Source organism: Vitis riparia, chromosome 18, assembly GCF_004353265.1.
Source record: "Vitis riparia cultivar Riparia Gloire de Montpellier isolate 1030 chromosome 18, EGFV_Vit.rip_1.0, whole genome shotgun sequence".
Lineage (NCBI taxonomy): Eukaryota > Viridiplantae > Streptophyta > Magnoliopsida > Vitales > Vitaceae > Vitis > Vitis riparia.
The window spans coordinates 10,624,892-10,645,722 of NC_048448.1; the positions used below are offsets into that span (position 1 = coordinate 10,624,892).

A 20,831-nucleotide genomic window follows, 5' to 3' on the forward strand; every position below is an offset into this window, starting at 1 on the left:
CTTAAGGTCATCTCGAGTAAAGAAGCAGTACCATTCACCTAATCCAAACTAAAACACTTAATCTTAAAGGAAGTTTGCTCTAAAACTGATAACCTCTGAAAGGTCTGATATGCAGCTATACAACACAACCATAAAGACACAAAAAATCGTTCTACCTGTAATTAAGGTCCTCCACAAGAGATGACCTTCAATCAACACCAGCCCACTTTCCTACCTGACACAAATTGCAAATCTATAATCACTTTTGACAGCTAGTGGTCAAAGTCAGCAATGATCGCAGAAGGTTATCTGAATATAAAACCATGTACAACTTTTGTTCTCCAGCACGGGAAAAGAGCCTATTACCTATCAGACACACACTTCGAGAAAATCATAAGTAAAATAAAGCAAAAGTGTACTTCAAACCATATGTAAGCTTACATAATTTGAAAATATAACATATAATTCATTTTCTATGTTATCCATCATTAACAGGATACAAGCTTACAACATTAGGTTGGATAGCATAAAACTGTTATCACAAACACTAGAGAAAAGGAAAAAAAACTTCAACTTCAAATCCTTGTAAAGAGGATGTGGGCACCGTACTGGGGCTGCAAGGTCAAGATCTGCGTTGGGGCATGAACATATGTTGGTGATAACACAAAGGAATATTGTTGAATGATCATGGCTAGGACAATTTTCGCCTCCATCATTGCGAAATTTTGACCTATGCATATCCTGGGGCCTAACCCAAATGGGAAAAATGAGCCTAATTGATTCCGAGGCTCCTTAAATCTGAAGGGGTTGAATTCATTAGCATCTTCACCCCATATTTGAGTGTCATGATGAACACCAATCATAGCCGAATAGATTTCTGTGCCTGCGGGAACATCTACCCTTCCTAACATTACATTTTTTGTTGATACCCTTGACATGGTCTGGGTAGGGGGATAGAGTCGAAGTGTTTCATTGATTATCATGCCCACCTGTAAATAATAATGTAAATCATGCATCATATTGGTGGCATGGTGGTAAAAGAACATAATTGTTTAAGTGAACTTACAATCTTGAGCTCCCTTAAATTATCTGCAGAGGGAGACATGGTGTGGCCATAGACTTGGACCACTTCTTCTCGTGCCTTGGTTTGCCATTCTTGATGCATTGCTAAAAGGACGAGTGCCCAAGTCAAAAGATTACCAGTTGTTTCCTTTCCTGCAAAGTAGAAGGTCTTGCATTCGTCTATAACTTCTTGCACGGTCAATTTCTCTTCTTCACCATGCTGATTCTTGTAGGTTGACAATAATAGACTGACTAGATTTTTAGAATTCTCTTTTGTTTTGTTGTTATTGTCTATCAGCCTTTGTATTGATTCTTCAATTTCCTTCTCTATTCTCCAACTTTCTCTATTCGTTTTAGTGGGCAAGTATCTGTATTGTATATAATTTAATTTTTAAAACACAAGAAATTACGAAAGAAAGCGTGCATGGATGGGAAACAATATAAATTTCCAACTCATATTCTTGTCCAATCTTCCGTGGAACACCACTCATCATGTTCTACTCCAATGGAGGAATAAAAGAGAATGGGTTGAGAGAAGAAAATAATCATTATGATAACTTCAACCCATCTTCTTTTCTTCCCAATTAGCTTATCCCACATTCTCAAGTATACAATCCAATCTCAAATAACTATTTGAGTGGAATAATTTTTTTTTTTTTTAATATTAGTAGTTGAGCCATACTGATAGAAATCAGAATAATAAAGTCAAAGCATATGAATTTTCACCTGAAGCCAGGAATGTGGATACTTCTTAGAGCCTTGGCGATAAGGTGCATTTGCTGTTCTTGTAGTTCAAAAATGTGTTTTCCCTCTTGGAAACTGCTCCCAAAAGCAGTTCTAGATATAATGTCTGCAGAAAGATTTTGCAGTTCTCTATGCACTTCCCTTTCCAATTCATCCCTCCCTCTTCTTACTTCCTCCCACTCTTCCAACATCTTTCTAGTACTTGCCACAATTTCCGGCACCCACCCCTATCAAAACAAATACAGAATACTAGCACACCATCAATTGGCGGTAATGGATTCACAAAATTAGTGAACCTTGATTACTCTAAGCTGATGTTTTTAAGTTCATTTTAAATGGTTATCTAGGCAGGGCTTTTTACCTTTTCGCTAAAAAGGCATGCTGAAATGATTAGGGCCTATTTTGAAAAGTTTTCAAATATTTTTTAAAAGAATCATCTGAATAACTTTTCTAAGACTGGGCTACCAATATTTGAATAACTTTTCTATTTGGGTTTCCATCAGATAACCATAAAACACATTAATTGTCTTGACATCAAACAAAATTAAACTACATGTTACTTGCTGAGAAAGAGGGAAAAGAGAGATTTGTATGACCTTAACTCTCTCCATGTTGAAAGCCTGGTTCGTGATTCTTCTATGAAGAGCCCACTTCTCACCGTTCAACCCACCAAGCCCATCTCCAAACAGTGGCCTAGTCAGGGGACTAAACCCAACCTTATCATAGGACACACCTGTGTTTAGGAAGACCTCCTTAATGGGCTCCGGATCGGCTAGAGCCAGCCGCGGCTTTGTCCCGACCCACCAAATAAACGTCTTCCCGTAAGCGCCTGACCACCTGGAGTAGTAAGGAAGCACTCGATGAAGTATGTCATGCTGCAATCCACCCATTGATTTCGACTGAGCTTCCGCGTACATACGCTGCAACTCGCCCACGTTTCCTGAAATGGGTCGGTACCCTGGGCCTCCTATGCCTTGAGTCTTGAAGTGTTGCTGGATCCTCCATGGAACCCAGATGATTGAGTGTACGGATTTGAATACCAGTATCGCAATACTGAAGAATAGGGCAAGCAGTAGAAGATGCATGGTGGTGGATCACAGAGCCGGAGAGACAGAGAGAGATGGGGTTGTGTAGTGAACGATGGAGTTTGCCGACACTGCTAAAGAAAGTGGATGTCTAATGAGCAAATGGCGGGTGGGTGGAGCCTAATTTCGAATATCATCTGGGGATTAGGATGAGATCATGGACGATGTAGACCGATTGATCTAGAATTTGAATTTTAATAAGATAAAAGAAAATAAATTCCAAATACGATCATGGAGGCCTTGACTTTGTTGGACCTGGCTAATCATTCTGGACACGAAACAGCATGCATGTTTTGACCTGCGGATTGGAAGAAAATGTTTCATAGAAATTTGTAATGCGTGTCTTTGGCATTTAATCTACAATATGAAATAGGATTTAACCAATAAATTCCTCTACAATACAATATATAGGTTAAGAAGAGATTCAAATAATTATCACTGAAATAGTTAAGATAATGGGTGAAAGAGAATTATCCAAATATAAGGAAAAAGATAGATATATAAAGGTGACATTGGACAAAAAAGGAGAAGAAGATGGAATGATAAAGGTGATGTTGGAAAAATGGAAAAGGTAAGTCAACACCTACTTTATTGAAATCTCAATCCTATAAAAAAAATTTGATCAATGAATACCCTTCTTTCAAACATTGAATTTAAATTTTTCAAATTAATTATTTTCTTTTTCATTCAAATCCCTTCTCTTAATATTGTTCATCAAAGTAAAAGACTTTTTCTTATGAATTTCTGCCATCTTAAATTGACATCATTTTACATAGGTTAATAAAAAATAATTAGGATCAATTTTATGCCAATTTGACTGATTATTTTAAGAAAAAAATATAAATTGTATGGCAACTTTCTAATCATTTAAAGAATTATATCCAAATCAATATGAATTATATGAGGGAAATGAAATGATCAAATTTAAATAATTTTCTATGAAATTAAATTTAGCAATCAATAATCCCAATATAAAAAATATTTAAAATAAAAACTTAAAATCTTATAATGTCAATCTAATTATCTCGAAAGAAGTATGTAATGTATCATATACCTTATTATACACATCACCTAAACTTACCTACTACCTTGATTACTTTTGTTTGATTTTTCATTATTATGTAAAAGAATTTATATTGATTTCTTATAAATCTCATGTTTTCGAAAGATTTGACCTTAAAGAATTTATATTGTTGGATGATCATGGCTAAGACAATTTCGCTTCAACCACCGCTAAATTTTGACCTACGCACATCTTGGGGCCCAACTCAAAGGGGAAAAATGAGGTTCATTACCTTCGAGGCTTCTTAAATCTTAAGAGGTTGAATTCATTAGTATCTTCACCCCATACTTGAGTGTCATGATAAACAGTACTCAGTAAAATAGATTTGTGTGCCTATAGGAACATCTACCTTCCCTAGCTAGCTTTACATTTTTTGTTGGTTCCCTTGACATGGTGGGGGATAAAGTCAAAGTGTTTCATTGATTATCATGCCCACCTATGAACAGTAATGTAAATCATTCATCATATATTGGAAGTAAATGAACATACTTATTTAAGTGAATTTACAGTCGTGAGCTTACTTAAATTCTCTACAAAGGGTGACATAGTGTGTAGATAGACTTGGACCACTTCTTCCTGTGCCCTTATTTGCCATTCTTGATGTATTGCTAGAAGGACAAGTGCCCAAGTCAAAAGATTAGTAGTTGTTTCCTTTCCTGCAAAGTAGCAGGTCTTGCATTCATCTATAACTTTTTCCACTCCTAACATCTCTTCTTGACCACGTTGATTCTTTTAGGTTAACAATAATAGATTGACTAGATTATTATTATTTATTTTTTTTTGTTATTTTCTATTAGCCTTTGTATTGATTCTCGAATTTCCTTCTCTATTCGTTTTAGTCGGCAAGTACTTGTATAGTATATAATTTGATTTTTAAAATGCTCAAGGAATTATGAAAGAAAAACATATATGGGATGGCAAACAATACAAATTTCCGATCCATATTCCTATCAGCATCTTCCATGGAACACTGTCCATCAAGTTCTATTCCAATACAGGAATATAAAAAAATAAAAAAGATGGGTCAAAAAAATAAAACAATCATCAAGATAACTTCAACCCATCTTCTTTCTTCCCAATCATTTTATCCCAGATTCTCAAGTACATAATCCAATCCAGTCTCAAGTAGTTGTTTAGGTCAAAATAGAATTTTTTGTGTATTAATTAATAGTTAAGCAAAACTTGTAGAAATTAGAATAACAAAGTCAAAGAATATGAGTTTTGACTTGAAGCCAAGAATGTAGATTCTTCTCAAAGCCTAGATGACAAGGTGCATTTGTTGTTCTTGCAGTTTGAAAATGCACTTTGCCTTTTGGAAATTGTTCCCAAAAGTCATTCTAGATATAATGTCCACAAAAAGGTTTTATAGTTCTTTATGCACTTCCATCTCCAATACCCCTCTCTCTTATCTTTCTTTTTCTCACTCTTTCTATTATATTTTTAATACTTGCTTGTAGACCCTTTATTTTATCATTTTGGAATATGATATCCAAAGTTTATCCTCTGATACCTCATTGTACACTTAGTGTCTTTTTTAGAGTCATTTTTGAGTCTTCGTTGGTGGTCCATTGTGACTCATTAGATCACTATCTTTAGAGGTATCTTGAAGGGATTTGGGGATCATTAATGTGATTGCTCAATAACCTCTAATTTTTAGTTTAGGATTTGGTTTGATTTTGATTGATTTTTAGTGCATTTAGACTTAGGTTTATTTTTTCATTGCATGATCTTAGGGTCAGATGAGTTGCCTTTTTATTTCTTGATGGCATGAGATTGACATTTCCGTATTTGATTGCATATGATTGGTATTTTTTATTTTTATTTTCATGAGTTTGAATTTTAATTTTTTGTAGATATATTTCATTATTTTCTTTTATTATATGATTTTGTTTATTTTAGTTCTTTTAGGTTGCATGAGGTTAATTTGTAATTTTGTATGTCATGCGTATTTTTTGTTCATTTTTCACATATGATGACTTTTTAATTGATGCATTGATTTCTTTTATGAGGTCATGAGGATGGAAGGTTATAGAAAAAGTCACGAGGAACACGTGAAGAGGAGATGCAAGCATATTGGGAGGGGTTGATACATCTCCACATATCTGATGAGGAGAGTGGCATGGCAGGAGGGTATCAGGCTCTAGGTCATTTCATCATGATGCATAAGTTCTAGGACCATGATCTCATCACCACCATCCATTTTACACCATCACAGCTACACCATTGGACGGCATGATCGCCATACATTCACATTAGCGGATCATCATCAGCAGCTTTGGGGAGAGGACCACGTGGTATCAGAGACTTCTCCACCATATGATCACAGCAGCAGCATCTAGCGAGAGGGATCGCCCATTTTGAAAGGTAGCTAGGTTCTAGAAGACTCCAGGGACTTTCAGTTTCAGAAGACTCGAGAAGAGGTAATTTTCTGTTGGAGAAGGGGCAGCACAAAAAGCATGACACAGCAAGATCACGTGGTGGAGCATTTTTGGAAGCTTCAGGATTCATCCTTGAGAAGTTTTCATCAGCTTCGGGGATATAAAAAGTGGCACCATCACCGACTTTTGGAGGATTTTTGGAGGGAACTTTCATTTGTGGTTGGAGAGAACAATCACCGGAGGAGGCTATCACCATTTCCCTTGGCATTGCATCACCTGCATCTCTCTGGCATCTGCAACTCGATCACCGGGAGCAATATCTGCAATACGTCATCATCTTCATCTCCAATACATCAGATACAGCTGCATCTCCAGACGCCTCTCGTTTGTACTACGTCTTCATCTTTAGGCGCACCTAAAAACATATCTGCATGAATCTTTCTCACTATTACACAAGCAGAAGATCTTCTCATCATGAGGGCACCAGTTCCGCCATCAGAATGACATCGACTTCACCATCTCTTTGTCTTCGTAGCATTACCATTTTCTGCATCTTCAGGAGAGACGCATCACCAGGGATGAATCTGCATGTCGTTCCCAAGTTTATCTAGGATTTGAGATCATATCGACATCACCGTCAGAGAAGGATCACCTGCTCAACAGAACACTCGGATCCTCGCACCATTTAACCACTTTCTGGAACTTTTCTGCAACTGCAGTGCCAAATTAGTTTCCGGACATCCTATTGTCAGTTCAATCTGCGCATCACCATCGGAACAAAACACAAAGGTGAGTTATGATGGCCTTATTTTTATTTGAATAAAATATCAATAATTTGGACGCATACTAATCATGGAAAGATGTTAGTGGAACACTTTGTTTAATTTAAAAAGAATAAACTGAAGTAAGGGCGGATGGCAGTCGATCATGGGAATTCTTTGTTAATGGCCTTTGCTGAACTTTAAAAATCAACTGAATGTGGAATGATGTGGCCGACTAGAGGGATGTCAATGGCTAGTGTTTGTTTGAGATTTAAAAATAAATGAATGCATGGGAGACATGGAAGAGTGTTAATGCTTTGTTTTAATTCTCAAAATCAGTAGAATGAGAATGAGTGTCGGCCATGGTGGTTAGTTAATGGTATATATGTGATTCATGCTGACGTGGTGTTAATGGGCTGTGTTTATTAAATTAAAGAAATTAATGAGATTGGAGATCTAGTGGCAGCCATGAACGATTGATCTAGTGGTATGTTTGTTGTTGAATTAAAATTTCAAAGTGGCCGGCCATAGAAGTTAAATGGAATGTAGCTTTTGATGTTAATATGAAATCTTGAAATCAATGCAATCGGTCATAAATATGTGAAATATTAGTGTTTATTTATGTGAATAAAAATTTTTTATGTAAAATGGAAATGGTAATGTTAATAGTTGTTTTTTCTGAATAAAAAATCAATGTGAATTTGTTATGAGAGATAATTAATTGTCTTTGTTGAATCTTTTAAAAAATAGAATGAGTGTGAAAATCAACTTATCATTCGAAAAAATTATTGATTCATGATTTATCGATCAGATCAATCAAATCGCAAATCAATAATGTAATAAATATATATTTTATATTTTATTAAAATTAAAAATAATTTTTAAAAAATTACATATATATATATATATATAATTAAAAATTTTAACAATATTTCATTTTTTTATATTTGATATGTGAATTAGATGATAAATATAAATATAAATATGTTAATATATCAAATTTTATTAAATAGAATATATATAATATTTAAATATAAAAAGAAAATTAAAATATTTAATTTTATTTAAATATCCATGTATTTTATTATTTTAAAATTTAAAAAACTATTATATTAATTAATTCATATTATTTTTATATTTATTGTTGATAATTATTATAAAAATAAATCAGAATATAGATATTCATATTTGTTTATTTAAAGGTTTTATACTATAAAAAATTGCAAATAGCAATAATAAATATATAACAATTCATTTAATAAAGAAACTTTGTATTAAAATGGTTCTTGATCTCTACTGCAGCTCCACGGTCTTCAAATCCTCCCCATGTAGAATTTCTTTTCTATTATTTCCAATCCCTCACCTCGCATCGAAACCACAAAGTAAATGAGTTGGATAAATTGCTTGTACATAGCAGCACAAGGCAAGAAACTTATTGGGCTGGGTAGCAGGAGCGGTGTGGGCCAAAAGAAGGAGAAGCCCAACAAGATTTTGATCAAACAAGATCGGTTTACGCAAAATTGGACGGTTCGTCCTGTTCAACGGTTGGATCGCCGGGTTGGACGGTTCGACGACGATGCCATCCCAGCACGGTCTATTACACTAAATCAGATAAAAAAAAAAAACCTACCGGCCGACCAAGTCTGATTTTTAAAACCGTGAGAATGCATATTGACCATGAAAATTGAATTAATATTATATTGTTTTTGAATAATAAAAAATCAAAGTGGAATTAACACGCGTAACTGGTTATGGAATGATGTTGATGTTTGTTGAATTTTAAATAAAAATTAGTGGATGGTGGCAGCCATGAAGTTGTGATAATGCAGTTTAGTTTTGAATTTTAAATTCTATAAAAGCTATGTGGAAATGAAGCTTAATGTAGTTTGATTGTTTTAATTAAAAATAAAAAATATCAGCACAAGGAAGAAAGGTAGCTATGTATGTGTTGATATCAGTGGCTGTTTGAATAACATAAAAACTAAAGGGAGTGAATGATGGCAGCCAGTTTTTTATTAGAATAATGTTAGTATTAGTGGCATGTTTACATGAAATAATAATAATAAAAAAAAAAAGTAATGGAGATTTACTATGATATTTGGTGATTGTTACAAATTAATGCATGGGAATGTAGGAAATTATATTTAGGGAATTTTTGGATCTTAATTTGGATTCTAAATTAAGTTACTATTAGTCTTATTTAGCTACACTTTAGGTCCATAATCTAGTAACTTGAATTCTAGATTAGTTCCTTAGAATTTACATTCACACACTTGCGCTTTCCTTGATAGTTTGTGTTTGAGATTTTACGTGTTTTAATATTTTTAAAATTGTTTTCAACCTTTTTATAGCTAAATTAATTTTTAAATTTTCATTTAAAATTCATCTTAGTTTCTTTTAAGTATGAAATTTCAATTTTTCAAAAGACAATGTAACCTTATTTTATCCGGCATGCATATTTAAAAAAAAATTAAAAATGAATTTTTATTTTAAATATACACGGATTAAATTTCATAGCTCTAATCAATGGAGTCACTCCTAACTTTGGTGAGTTTATCATGATCATTCGAGGTATGGTATTATGGATGAATTTGTGGAAATTAAAAAGGGATTTGGTCAATTTCTACATACAAAGTTTTTATTGCCCCTATTGATAGACCATGGTACCTTTGAACTTGCAAATTAGAATCCAATCACTTAAAACCCCCTAATTTATTTCAATACTTATTGTTATTGACTCTTTAAATGTGTGAAATAAATTTTGTTTGAACCTAAAACACTTCTCCAAATAATAGATTTAATTTAGTCTTCCAATAGGTACAATTTAAGACACCCAAAATGTTTCAGTAAAAATAAATTATTAGATTGTTGATGTCGCGTCCCATTGAAAGCGTTGTATATCCCTGATGTCGACGCCCAATCAACTAAGAATGATACTTCCTTTTATTCTCCTGCAAAAGATGTCCGAACATACCCTCTGAAGCTCTAATTAAATTGACAATTATATAGAATATCTCCTCTTGGGAATTCTAGAAGTGGTCATCTTACCTTGCTCACCCACTGAGTTATGGGAAGGCTTTTATGGTGTCTGGAGCTCTGTCACATCTATGCTGGAGAAGTCCTTTGACTTTCACAGTCATGATGGTTGCTCAAAGGGTGGCAACACAATCATTACTCTTTAAGCGGCTGATAGAGATTGCTGGTGAGGCGACCTGGCGTCTCACTTGTCACTTTACTCTACAAGTGACGCAGTGCAGAACGTGGCAGGTCGCTTGAAAAGACATGGGGATGTCCCATAGAGTGTGTTTTTGGTGGAGGAAGAATGATTGTCCGCGGAATACGGTCAAGGATTCTATTTGGAACACGTCATGCAATCTTGGAAGAGTATAAGGCAATTAGCCATTAACTATTGGATCCGGACTTGATGTTCCTAGCTGATAGAACACGTATGAACATAGGCAAAAGGATGCCACGTGTCCAGTAGAGGGGTGTTTTGCGAGGTCAAGGCAATCTACCACGTGTCTACCCAGAGGAGGTCCCTACATAGATGACCTTGAAAAATTAGTTTCATATTTTTTTTCTTGATTCTAAACATCTTGAAATTGATTTTTGACACATTAAAAATATTGGAAACTAATTGGAAGATATAATTTTCCCTTGTTGCACCTATTGCATTGTCGCAAGTGTGAACCAAGGGGCTATTTGGTTGTTTTTAAAATTGATGCATATGATTTCTTGGCTTACCAATATTTTTCTTGTAAAATAAACACTCCAAAACTTATTATATAATTTTTTGTATGACTTTATCACATTTCTAGTTTGTTTAAAAAAAATTTGATTTATGTATACTAGAGAATTCTGCCATGTTTTGTCCTTTTTGGAAGAGGTTTGCAAACTGAGACTAGTTGTAACTTTATTTAATTGTTTGGTCACTTGGGTGACATACCATACATATAGGAAATGTTCCCTTAAAATTTTTGTAATTAAATTTATATTCTAGATATTATTTTTTTAGATTTATTTTGCGAACTTTTTTGTTCGAACTGCATGCTGAAATTCATGTAGAGTGTTTGCTTTGTTATTTAATCTATTATGTACTGCAATATAAACATAATGAGGATGTTACGTAAAGTTTTCCATGATGAAATATTGTTTCTAGATATTTATTTATGATTTTTATAAAATAATTGATTATTCTTATAATTTGATATGTCAAATATAAAAAATGAAATATTATTAAAAAAATTAATTATATATAATTTTAATTTTTTATAATTATTTAAAACTTTATATAATATATAAATTATTATTTATGATTCAACCATGGTTCGACTACCAGTCCGACTAGTAAATCATAAATCGATAACTTTTTAAATTTAATTATTAATCCGGTTCTAAAAATATTAAATTTTTCAAAATAAAGAATCATTTTTATTATATTATTTTTTATTTTATTTTTCCTTTAAAAAATTAATAAAATAAGCAGTGATTCTAATTTTTATAAAAATCAATTTTTCCCCTAAAAAAAAATTGCAGAGCCACATTGCCACAATTTCCGACACCCACCCTATATAAAAAAAATACAGAATACTAATACACCATCAATTAGGTGTAAATTCACAAGATTAGTCAACCTTGACTACTCCAAATTAGTGTTCCTAAGTTCCTTTTAAATGATTATGTAGTTAAAGACATTTGAACTTTTCTCTAAAAAGGCATGCTGAAATTATTAAGTCTATTTTGGAAACGTCTTTAAATAGTTTTTAACAATATATCAATTATCGGGAATAAAATTTGCTTGAAAACTCAGAATATGAAAAATAATTTTATTACTAAAAACATAATGCAAAAAAAAAATTAAAACACATAGAATTTAATGAGTCTGGGCCAACAATATCTGATAACTTTTCTGATTGGATTTTCATCAAATATAACACATTAATTGTCTTGATATAAAACAAAATTAAACTACAAGTTACTTGCTGTATATATATGTTGAGAAAGCCAAAAGCATAAAACAAATGATAAGTATACATATCACCTTAACTCTCCCCATGCTGAAAGCCTGGCTCGTGATTCTTCTGTGAAGAGTCCACTTCTCACTGTTCAACCCAACCAGTCCATCTCCAAACAGCAGCTTAGAGAGCGGATTAAAAGGACGCGCCTGTGTTTAGGAAAACCTCCTTAATCGACTCCGGGTCCGCTATAGCCAGCCTGGGTTTTGTCCCGAACCACCAAACACACGTCTTCCCGTAAGCGCCGCCTGACCACCTGGAGTAGTACGGAAGCACTCGTTGAAGTATCTCATGCTGTAATCCACCCATTGATTTCGACTGAACTTCCGCGTACATACGCTGGAACTCGTCCGCGTTTCCTGAATGGGTCGGTACGCTGGGACGCCTATGCCTTGAGTCTTGAAGTGTTGCTGGATCCTCCATGGAACCCAGATGATTGAGTGTATGGATTTGAATGACAATATCACAATAATGAAGCATAGGGCAAGCAGAAGAAGATGCGTGGTGGATCACAGAGACGAGACGGAATAGAGGGGTAGGATTGTGGTGACTCTGGTGAACGATGGCCTTTGCGGGCACCGACGAAGTAGGTGGATCCGTGGATGTCACAAAGAGGGAAGTCGCGGGTGAGTGGGGCCTGATTTTGATTATAATGTTGGGATGACAATGCGAAATAGATTCTTTTGTCGATTTATTTTTAGTAAAATTCGTATCAATTATGTTTCCAAAGGAAGGAAAAGTAAATCATTTAAGGTTTGTTTGGATTAGTTCTTTTTTTTTTTTTTTTTTTTTTTTTTTTTTTTTTTTTTTTTTTATCAATTTTGACTAAGAACAAAGCTCATTCTGGGACATAGGCCTAATTAAATTTAAATGAGAGGTGACTTGGATTAAATTTTTCGCTAAGACTAAAATGAAGGTACTAATTATAGTAGTATAAAAAAAGAAATAATATATCAATTATTATAGTCTTTTTTTTTTTTTATCGTTGTCTAACAATAATTATAAAATAAAAACGCATAATTAAAATGAAAATCCATAATTCACTGTTATGAAAATTCATAATTTTCTTCAAATGAAATGGGTCGGCACCTGGGCTGCGATTCTGCGAATGCCTTGGGTCTTGAAGTGTTGTTGGGGAACCCAGGAGATTGAATGCATAGACCGAAATGCCAACATCACAATAATGAATACGGCACTCTGAATCATAGATAAGGATGATAATGAGCTGGTTTGAGATGGACCTATCTCAACCACTTCTAAAAATGGAAATTAAGTAAGGGAGGTTTGGTAAGGATGATCCCTATCCCAACCTCATCTAAAAAGGAATCAAGAGGCATAGGAAAATTCTCATACTCATCTCATCCAATTTAATTTTAATTGTTTTTTCAAAATTAAAATTTTTTTTTAATTTGATTATAATTTATTTTATGAAAAGTAATATTTATGCATATTTGAAAAGTTGAAAAATTAAAAAACAATTAACCAAAATAAATTTTATTTAATATTATGTCTAATTGGAGTGGACAAGACAAAGTTATACCCAAATTTATTCCCCATCTGTTCTAGGTTTTTTTAAAAAATTAAATTCACTTTTAACTCTATTATCTCTATCCCAAATTTGTCCCTAAATAATATCCCAAATTTGTGTCACTAGGAAGCAAGGAGGAAAATTCAGGATATATCAACGATATATCGCCGATATATAGTGTATCGGGAGGGGTAGACACGATATTTTGTGAAGAAAAATTATAGGGGAGATATTTCCGTAAAAAAAATCGCCTCTGGTGGCAAAATATTGGTGATATATCGAAGATATATCGCTGATTTTTTGGTGATATTTCCCCTCCTTCATGCAATGTGATCTGACGGCCCAGATCACGCTCATGTTGATCCAATGGCTTAGATGTGATTCCAATGGTAATATGGCGATCCAACGGCCAGATTGCTCCGAATTTTTTATCCAACGGCCAAAATTGATTTTCAATGGTAAATTAATGTTCCAACAGCTATTTTGGCCCAAATTTATTCTATAAATAGCCCAAATTTCATCTATTTCATCCATTTTTGCTTTCATTATTCATTTGTTCTCTCATTACTCCAATTTTTATTAAGGTTGCTCAATTATTTAATCATTTTAAGGTATATTTATTTTAAATTGTAATTAATTTTGTTTGTAATTGTAATTAATTCATGTATTTTCAATAGCATGTGTGCAATATGGATGATTTAATACTATTTTTACATTCAATTGTAATTAATTTTTATATTTTTATTGAATTAACTTAGGTTAATTTGATTATTTAATTATAAATTGATATGTTTATTTTAGATGATTATTTGTGATTTATTTTCACATTTAGAATTAAATTAAACTAGTTAACTTAGCTAAATTATTTAATTAATTTAATTAACATGAACTAGTATATTTTGAATATGAAATATGTTTATTTAATTAATTTAATGTGTACAAATTATTGATATTTAATGAAATGAAATATTTTATGTGACTTTATAATGAGAACAATTACAAAATTAACATTTCTTATAGATCGATATGATATAATTACATCTAATATCGCAAATTATATCATATATATATATATATATATATATATATCAAATTTTTCAATAAAACAACTTTAAAATGTCCACTATACTTCTAATTATATTGTTATGAGGTATATATCTCCGATATATCCATTAAATCGAAGTACCGATATATCTATAATTACCGATATTTTCATCCTTGCTAAGAAGCTAATGAAGTGGTACCTAATAAAACTCATTCCATTATTATCCTTAATCAATTGAAAAATAGAGAAAGATAAGATTACGGTGAATAGAAATAATAACAACTGATGAGTCACCCATGTCCAATTATATCTATTATCATCTTATTAAAAAAAAAAATATTAAATGAAGCAAGAGGATGAGTCTAGAAAATTCTCAACTTTGCCTTATTTATTTTTTAAAAATTTTGCAAATTTCTAAAATTTTCAATATTTTTACTTTTAAAATAAGAAAGTTTATTAACAATAAACCTAATTTATAAATAAATAAATAAATAAATGCTATAAAAACCTACAATTAAATTTTATCAAAAATAATATTTTATATCTATATTAAAAAAAAAGTAAAATTTTGAAAAAAAATCAATTAAAATATTTTTTTATTTAATATTATATATAATGGGATGATGAGTACAAAATCATACTTGGACCTGTTCCCATTTTGAAAAACAATTTCAAAACCTACGGGAAGACGAAAAAGTCCGACGCAAAGGATGGATTTTGCGCATAATGATAAAAGAAGCTGGACGCCACAAAGAGGGAAGCCGCTGGTGAGTGGGGCTAATTTTGACTCCCCGGTTGGTATAATGATGTGATCACGGAAACTGTGTCAGTGGCGGCTTCGGTAGGATTTTGTCGATTCACATGTAGTAAAAGTCGTATCATTTTTATCTTAATGAAAACCAAACCAAATTTGGTTTTCTTATTAATTTTGAACCAACAAGAAACGTCAGTTCATAACCAAATCATCTGAGGCTCGCCGGATTTGGTTTTCTTATTAATTTTGACCCAACAAGAAAGGTCAGTTCATTCTGGGTCTTAGGCCCAATTAAATTTTATAATGGATTTATTTTATTTTATATCCAAATCTCTATTAATTTAAGTATATATTAAAGGCCCAAAAACTATCAAATAAGAAATAAATAATAAATCCTCACCGACCATAACATCATATAATAATATGATTTTTCTTTTATTTATCCTAAGTTGGTTTGGTTGTACTTATCACTTATGTGAGAGACTTTTCAACCGAAGGGTTCGGTTTTACAAAAATCATTTGAAAAAAAATATATATATTTTCATACATTCATATAAAAAAAAATTATAAAATAGAAAATCAAATTTAAAAATATACAAATTTTATACAATTATTTAAAAATAATTATCATTTCATATCACATAATTGAAAATATAAAGATATTATCCATCATCAATAGGATACATACTTACAACATTATGTGCTATAGTATAATATTGTTATTGTAGACACTCAACAAAAAAGGGAAAAATATTTCAATTTAAAATCCTTGTAAAGAGGATGTAGGCATTGAACTGAGGCTGCAAAGCCATGATCGATTGCATTGGAGCATGATCATAATGAAATAAAACAACTTGTGAAAAGTTACAAGAAGTAATAACACCCATCAACCTGAATTTCATAATGAAATAAAACGGGCTTTTATGAGTGTTGCCCACCCATCTTTCTTCGTAGACAAGCCAATCATGTAGAAACGTGCTTTGAGGGGTTTATCATTAAAGAATGTATCCATAAATTATTGGGAGGGGATTGTGTTTGACTTGGTCAAATATGCTGCACGTTTTCATCACTATACTATGTTTTTTATTTGTTAACCAACTCAAATTTAAAATAAAGTGACTATCCCCTGAATGGCTCTACTCCTCCTCCACATATCCACTTAAAATAGTCTATATATTAAGACTAATTCTAGTAATTAAAAGTTTTAAGTAAATTTTAATTAGACAATAATTAAGAATGAAGAAAGCAAATGTTTGGATGAACGAGTGAACAAAAACATATTTTATAAAATCTGAAAATTATGATGAAGTTTTTGTCCCTATAGGCTTATTTTAAATCCAAGTAAATATGACGAGAGAGCAAGCATATGGAAGACTTTGTAGCCGCTCCCCAGTACATAAATCGGGTCCCACCCCAATGTATCCCCGATTCCCCGAACCAAACATCGTGGTTTCCCTTCTTAATTTTTATACGTAGATTGAGCCATGAGGATGGAGCCAATCCACATCTCAGTTGACTAGGCGTACGCACGAAATGTCCGTGGGCTGTGGGTTGCAAAAAGATACAAAGTTAAATAAATATCTCTCAAGTTGGTATTATAATTCTATAATCACAGGTTTGATACCTATGAGGGGAAGGGGCTGTAGGAGAAAGGGACACATTCTGTGACCTGCCACTCGCCAACTCATCTCAATAAATACATAATATGGCAGTCTGACTCGGACCCCACCAGCCCCGTCATCTTCACCATCTCTTAAAAATGAATTCTTATTTTGACTCTCCCCACCCCACAACCCCCAATCAATCATTTATTGCTAGGCTCTAGCGGCCCACTTCCACTCCAATCCAATTCATCCCCCGCGTACTTTTGATTCCCTCCTCCCCTATTTTCCAACCACCCAAACACCCGGTTTTCATCTCCTTCACTGCTGTTTTAGTTTCATTTCTTAATTATTCTTTTTCTTTTATATAAATGCTACTTCGGTTAAATATAGCAACAACTAGAGACAACAATCCAAAAAGAACTGCTCAATATTTTTGGATTGAATTTTGTAACTAATAACACTAGCAACTGTAGAAATTGCTGTACACCGCTTCACATGTCACATGATAAATTAAACTTACACCTAAAAGGTTAACTAATACAAAAACAACTTCTAGGGGAAAAAAAAGGGAGAGATCTATATCTGGCTATCTGCATAATACCCGAAAAAAAAAGGGAAAAATAGGGAAAGAAAATTACCCATAATAAAAATACAGGAAATGATCTTCTATAGGAGAGCAGGCCCGTTATGCTTTCTATCAGGTGCAGCCTCGGCAGTAGCAGCTGCTGCTCCTCCCAAAGGAGATCCGGCAGCTGCAATATCAAGGCCGCCACCGCTGATAGAAGTAAGCAGGGCAGAGAGTCCAGCCGTGGAAGCGCCACCAGGAACCATACCCAGCCCCAGAAGATCAAGAGTGGTTGGCTTGTTCACAAATAGCGATGATGGACCCATCATTAGCCCGGTTAAAGCAGGGCCTCCCTCCGAGGGAAGCCCCAATCCCAGCCCAGCTCCTACCGGATTGCTATCTGCCTTTACATGCCCGCTCCACTGGGTGGTGCTGCTATCTTTCTGTGCAGACGAAGACGGTGACATTGCCAATCCTAAGCCCCGAAGCAAGGACGCGTTTGATGCTGCTGCCCCCATTTGTGCTGCCTTCTGCAATAATGCGGTAGCCGACATTGCCGGCTGTGGAGATGGAGCGTAGTGCCGATGGTTTTGATCAGGGGTTGGAAAGAGGGAGGAGGCACTGTTGGATAGGTATAGTGAAGAGGAGAGACGGAGGGTGGGCTCTGCCGTGGAAGATGATGGCAGGGTGGTGGAACGCTCGGAGCGACCCATTGCGCATATTAGATCGGAGAATGTGGACGATGATTGGGATGGCTGGGATGTCACTGGTGTTGTGGAAGGAGCAAAGATACTTGCAAATACACTGGTACTGCTGCTGCTGCTGGAGCTGGTCACTGTGCCTGTGGTTAACGATATAGTCGCTGGTGCTTGCTGCAACACTCCCACCGGATTTTCCGTCATATCTGCACCTAGAAAATGAATTTAATTATAAGTTATAACCCCTTGCCCACAAAACATAAGAGTGACAGATAGAAAGGGACAAAGTCCAACCCATGGAGAGAGAAAGAGAGCAGGCTTTGGGTTTCCCCTTTTTTCAAAGTCAAGTAAAGAAATAACATCTTGAACTTAGAAAATAAATAGAGAAGCAATCATGGCGTCCTTTCTCTCAATCCCCTCCTTTTTTGCTTTTCGATCCTTGAGCTTGTTTATCGGCCGTGCATCCACCGCCGATGCATTAAGAATAATCATAAAACTCTTCCCACCCTCATCTTTCTCTCTCCCCAGCCCCCAGAAGAGAACAAGGCCAATAACAGACAACTGGGACGAGTCGCATCAAATTAAAAGGAAAAAAATCCAGTGTATCACATGAGAGGAGGGACGAGTCGCATCAAATTAAAAGGAAAAAAAATCCAGTGTATCACATGAGGGGAGAGGGGAGAGGTTATTCATCTTCTAAAACTGGAATAATAGACAATAAATGATTCAACCCCCATGGAAAGCGTTACAGGTTTTTCTAATATTGACTAAAGACTATAGACAATGCATAGACTAAGTTATATTAATATTATTACCAGGGCTTTGAATGGACAGCACAGTAGTCGACGGAGTGAGAGCAGTTGGGGATGACGAAACAGCTGTCTCAATTTCTGGATTTTCCTCAGTGTTGGTACTGGGAAGGACCTGCGCTCTAGCACTCTCCTGAGCTAGAGCATCACAGAAAGCCCTGTGTGTGATGAAGCTATCCCTCCTTCAAGTTTCAACAACACCGAAACCCAACATCAGCCCATAAATGGAAAACACCATCTACTTAAATAGCCGCGTTTGGTTTTTGAGAAAATGAATAATCAAATATGGAAGTTGTAAACTTTTCCATTTCTTTTTAATTTCCCAGGATTATCAGCAGACCTAGCGGAGAAGAAGTGTAAAAGGAAATGAGAAGAAAGAAACGATAGAGAACCTCGAAAACAAAGTTCCGCAATCGCATTTGTATTCTCTGGTACCGCAAGTTTTCAAATGCGCCTTCCAATCTGACTGCACGGCGTACTTCTTGGAGCACCTCTCGCACTTCCACTTCTTCTCGCCATGTTTTCTACAAAAATGCTTTTTTATGCCGGTGAGATCTCCTAGCGCTCTCGTCGGATCGTGATGAACACAGGTAGGTTCGGGACAAACGTATACTCGCTTCCGAACCTCTTTGCTTGTTCTTTGCCGAAGCTTCCATGGGAGGTTGTGGCCGCGCCGGTGAAGTTGAAGGTTCTGGTCGCGTTGGAACCCTTTGTTGCAGATCTCGCAGACGAACCGGTTCGTTGCCATTAGGGTTTTGGGTGACAAAGCGATCACCTCCGCATCCGGATCTGCAAAATCCAAACACAACACGGTCTTCTCTCTTCGTATTGGGAGGGAAAGAATTTACCTAAGATTTACATTTGAATTTAGGGTTTTCTTATCTTACCTGGCGTCCCAGGGAGATTCCGCTTCTTCTTCGTTGGTGCCACTGGTTGTGGTGCCGTCTGATTACCAGAAGAAGTTACACTGGCTTCTCTCGAAGCGGTAGAAACCGTCATTGGTGACGAAATATCTAACTCCACCATAATCCGCCTTCCCAAACCTTACAATTCCTTCAAAACAAAATCGACTTCAAAGACGCAATTCAACTTCTAGGGCTCATAATCACCGAATCCCAACTAGGGTTTCTACTGAGCTCTTGACACCAGAAGGATCCAAGAACATATGATCTCTAGCTCCAACTCCAACAGCTTCTATCGCTGAAGCTTCCACAAAGAACCCGAAATTCTCGAGAAACACAGCAAGCCCAATCGAAGCCAACCGATATCCGTAAGCAACAATCGCGATTGCTTCCTGGAAAATTACAACTTTCCTTGAAAAACCGGCCAAAAGTATGAGCTTCGCAGAGAGAGAGTTTGACTTCAATTCCGCTAATATGAAGACAAATAAGAAAACCAGTTCCGCTCACTCATCGAGACGCGGCCGGAGGACAAGGGTCTCAAACGGCGGCGTCGTCATTTTCTGCGGGAGACAAAGGGAGAGAGAGGATTTGTATCTTCAAGTTGAAAAAAAAAAAAAATTATTAAAAACTGAAAGCGGCGCCAGTTAACCATGGTTTTGGTTCTGGTTTCCACTGTTAACTATAGTTAGTGAGTGTGAACTGGGGTCCAAGTCTTTTCCCTCGGCTCCGTTGTACAAATCTCACCGACCACAGTGCCTCGTGTCCTTCCCCTCTTTTTCCCTCTCTTTTCAAAAAATAAGCTCATCCTTGATTAAAAATAAAATTTACAATTAATCGGA

General features: G+C 34.8%; 2 protein-coding genes across 3 annotated transcripts; both read right to left on the reverse strand.

Annotated features, from left to right (window-relative positions):
- Window positions 1–377: 377 nt before the first annotated feature.
- Window positions 378–2,946, reverse strand: LOC117907302 (cytochrome P450 734A1-like). The gene is made up of 4 exons (XM_034820801.1): window positions 2,382–2,946; window positions 1,768–2,012; window positions 1,046–1,409; window positions 378–968 (listed from the first exon to the last, which is right to left on the reverse strand). Exons 1-4 carry the CDS (start codon window positions 2,868–2,870, stop codon window positions 555–557), a joined length of 1,512 nt encoding a protein of 503 aa, XP_034676692.1. The 5' UTR covers window positions 2,871–2,946; the 3' UTR covers window positions 378–554.
- A 14,483-nt stretch (window positions 2,947–17,429) lies between these two features.
- Window positions 17,430–20,589, reverse strand: LOC117907183 (zinc finger protein GAI-ASSOCIATED FACTOR 1-like). Of its 2 annotated transcripts, none has more exons than XM_034820625.1 (4): window positions 19,978–20,589; window positions 19,483–19,879; window positions 19,097–19,272; window positions 17,430–18,487 (listed from the first exon to the last, which is right to left on the reverse strand). In XM_034820625.1, exons 1-4 carry the CDS (start codon window positions 20,114–20,116, stop codon window positions 17,685–17,687), a joined length of 1,515 nt encoding a protein of 504 aa, XP_034676516.1. In that variant the 5' UTR covers window positions 20,117–20,589; the 3' UTR covers window positions 17,430–17,684. The 2 variants fall into 2 exon arrangements, with proteins under 2 accessions (XP_034676516.1, XP_034676515.1); XM_034820624.1 differs by having other exon boundaries at window positions 17,430–18,493; window positions 19,978–20,588.
- Window positions 20,590–20,831: the final 242 nt, after the last annotated feature.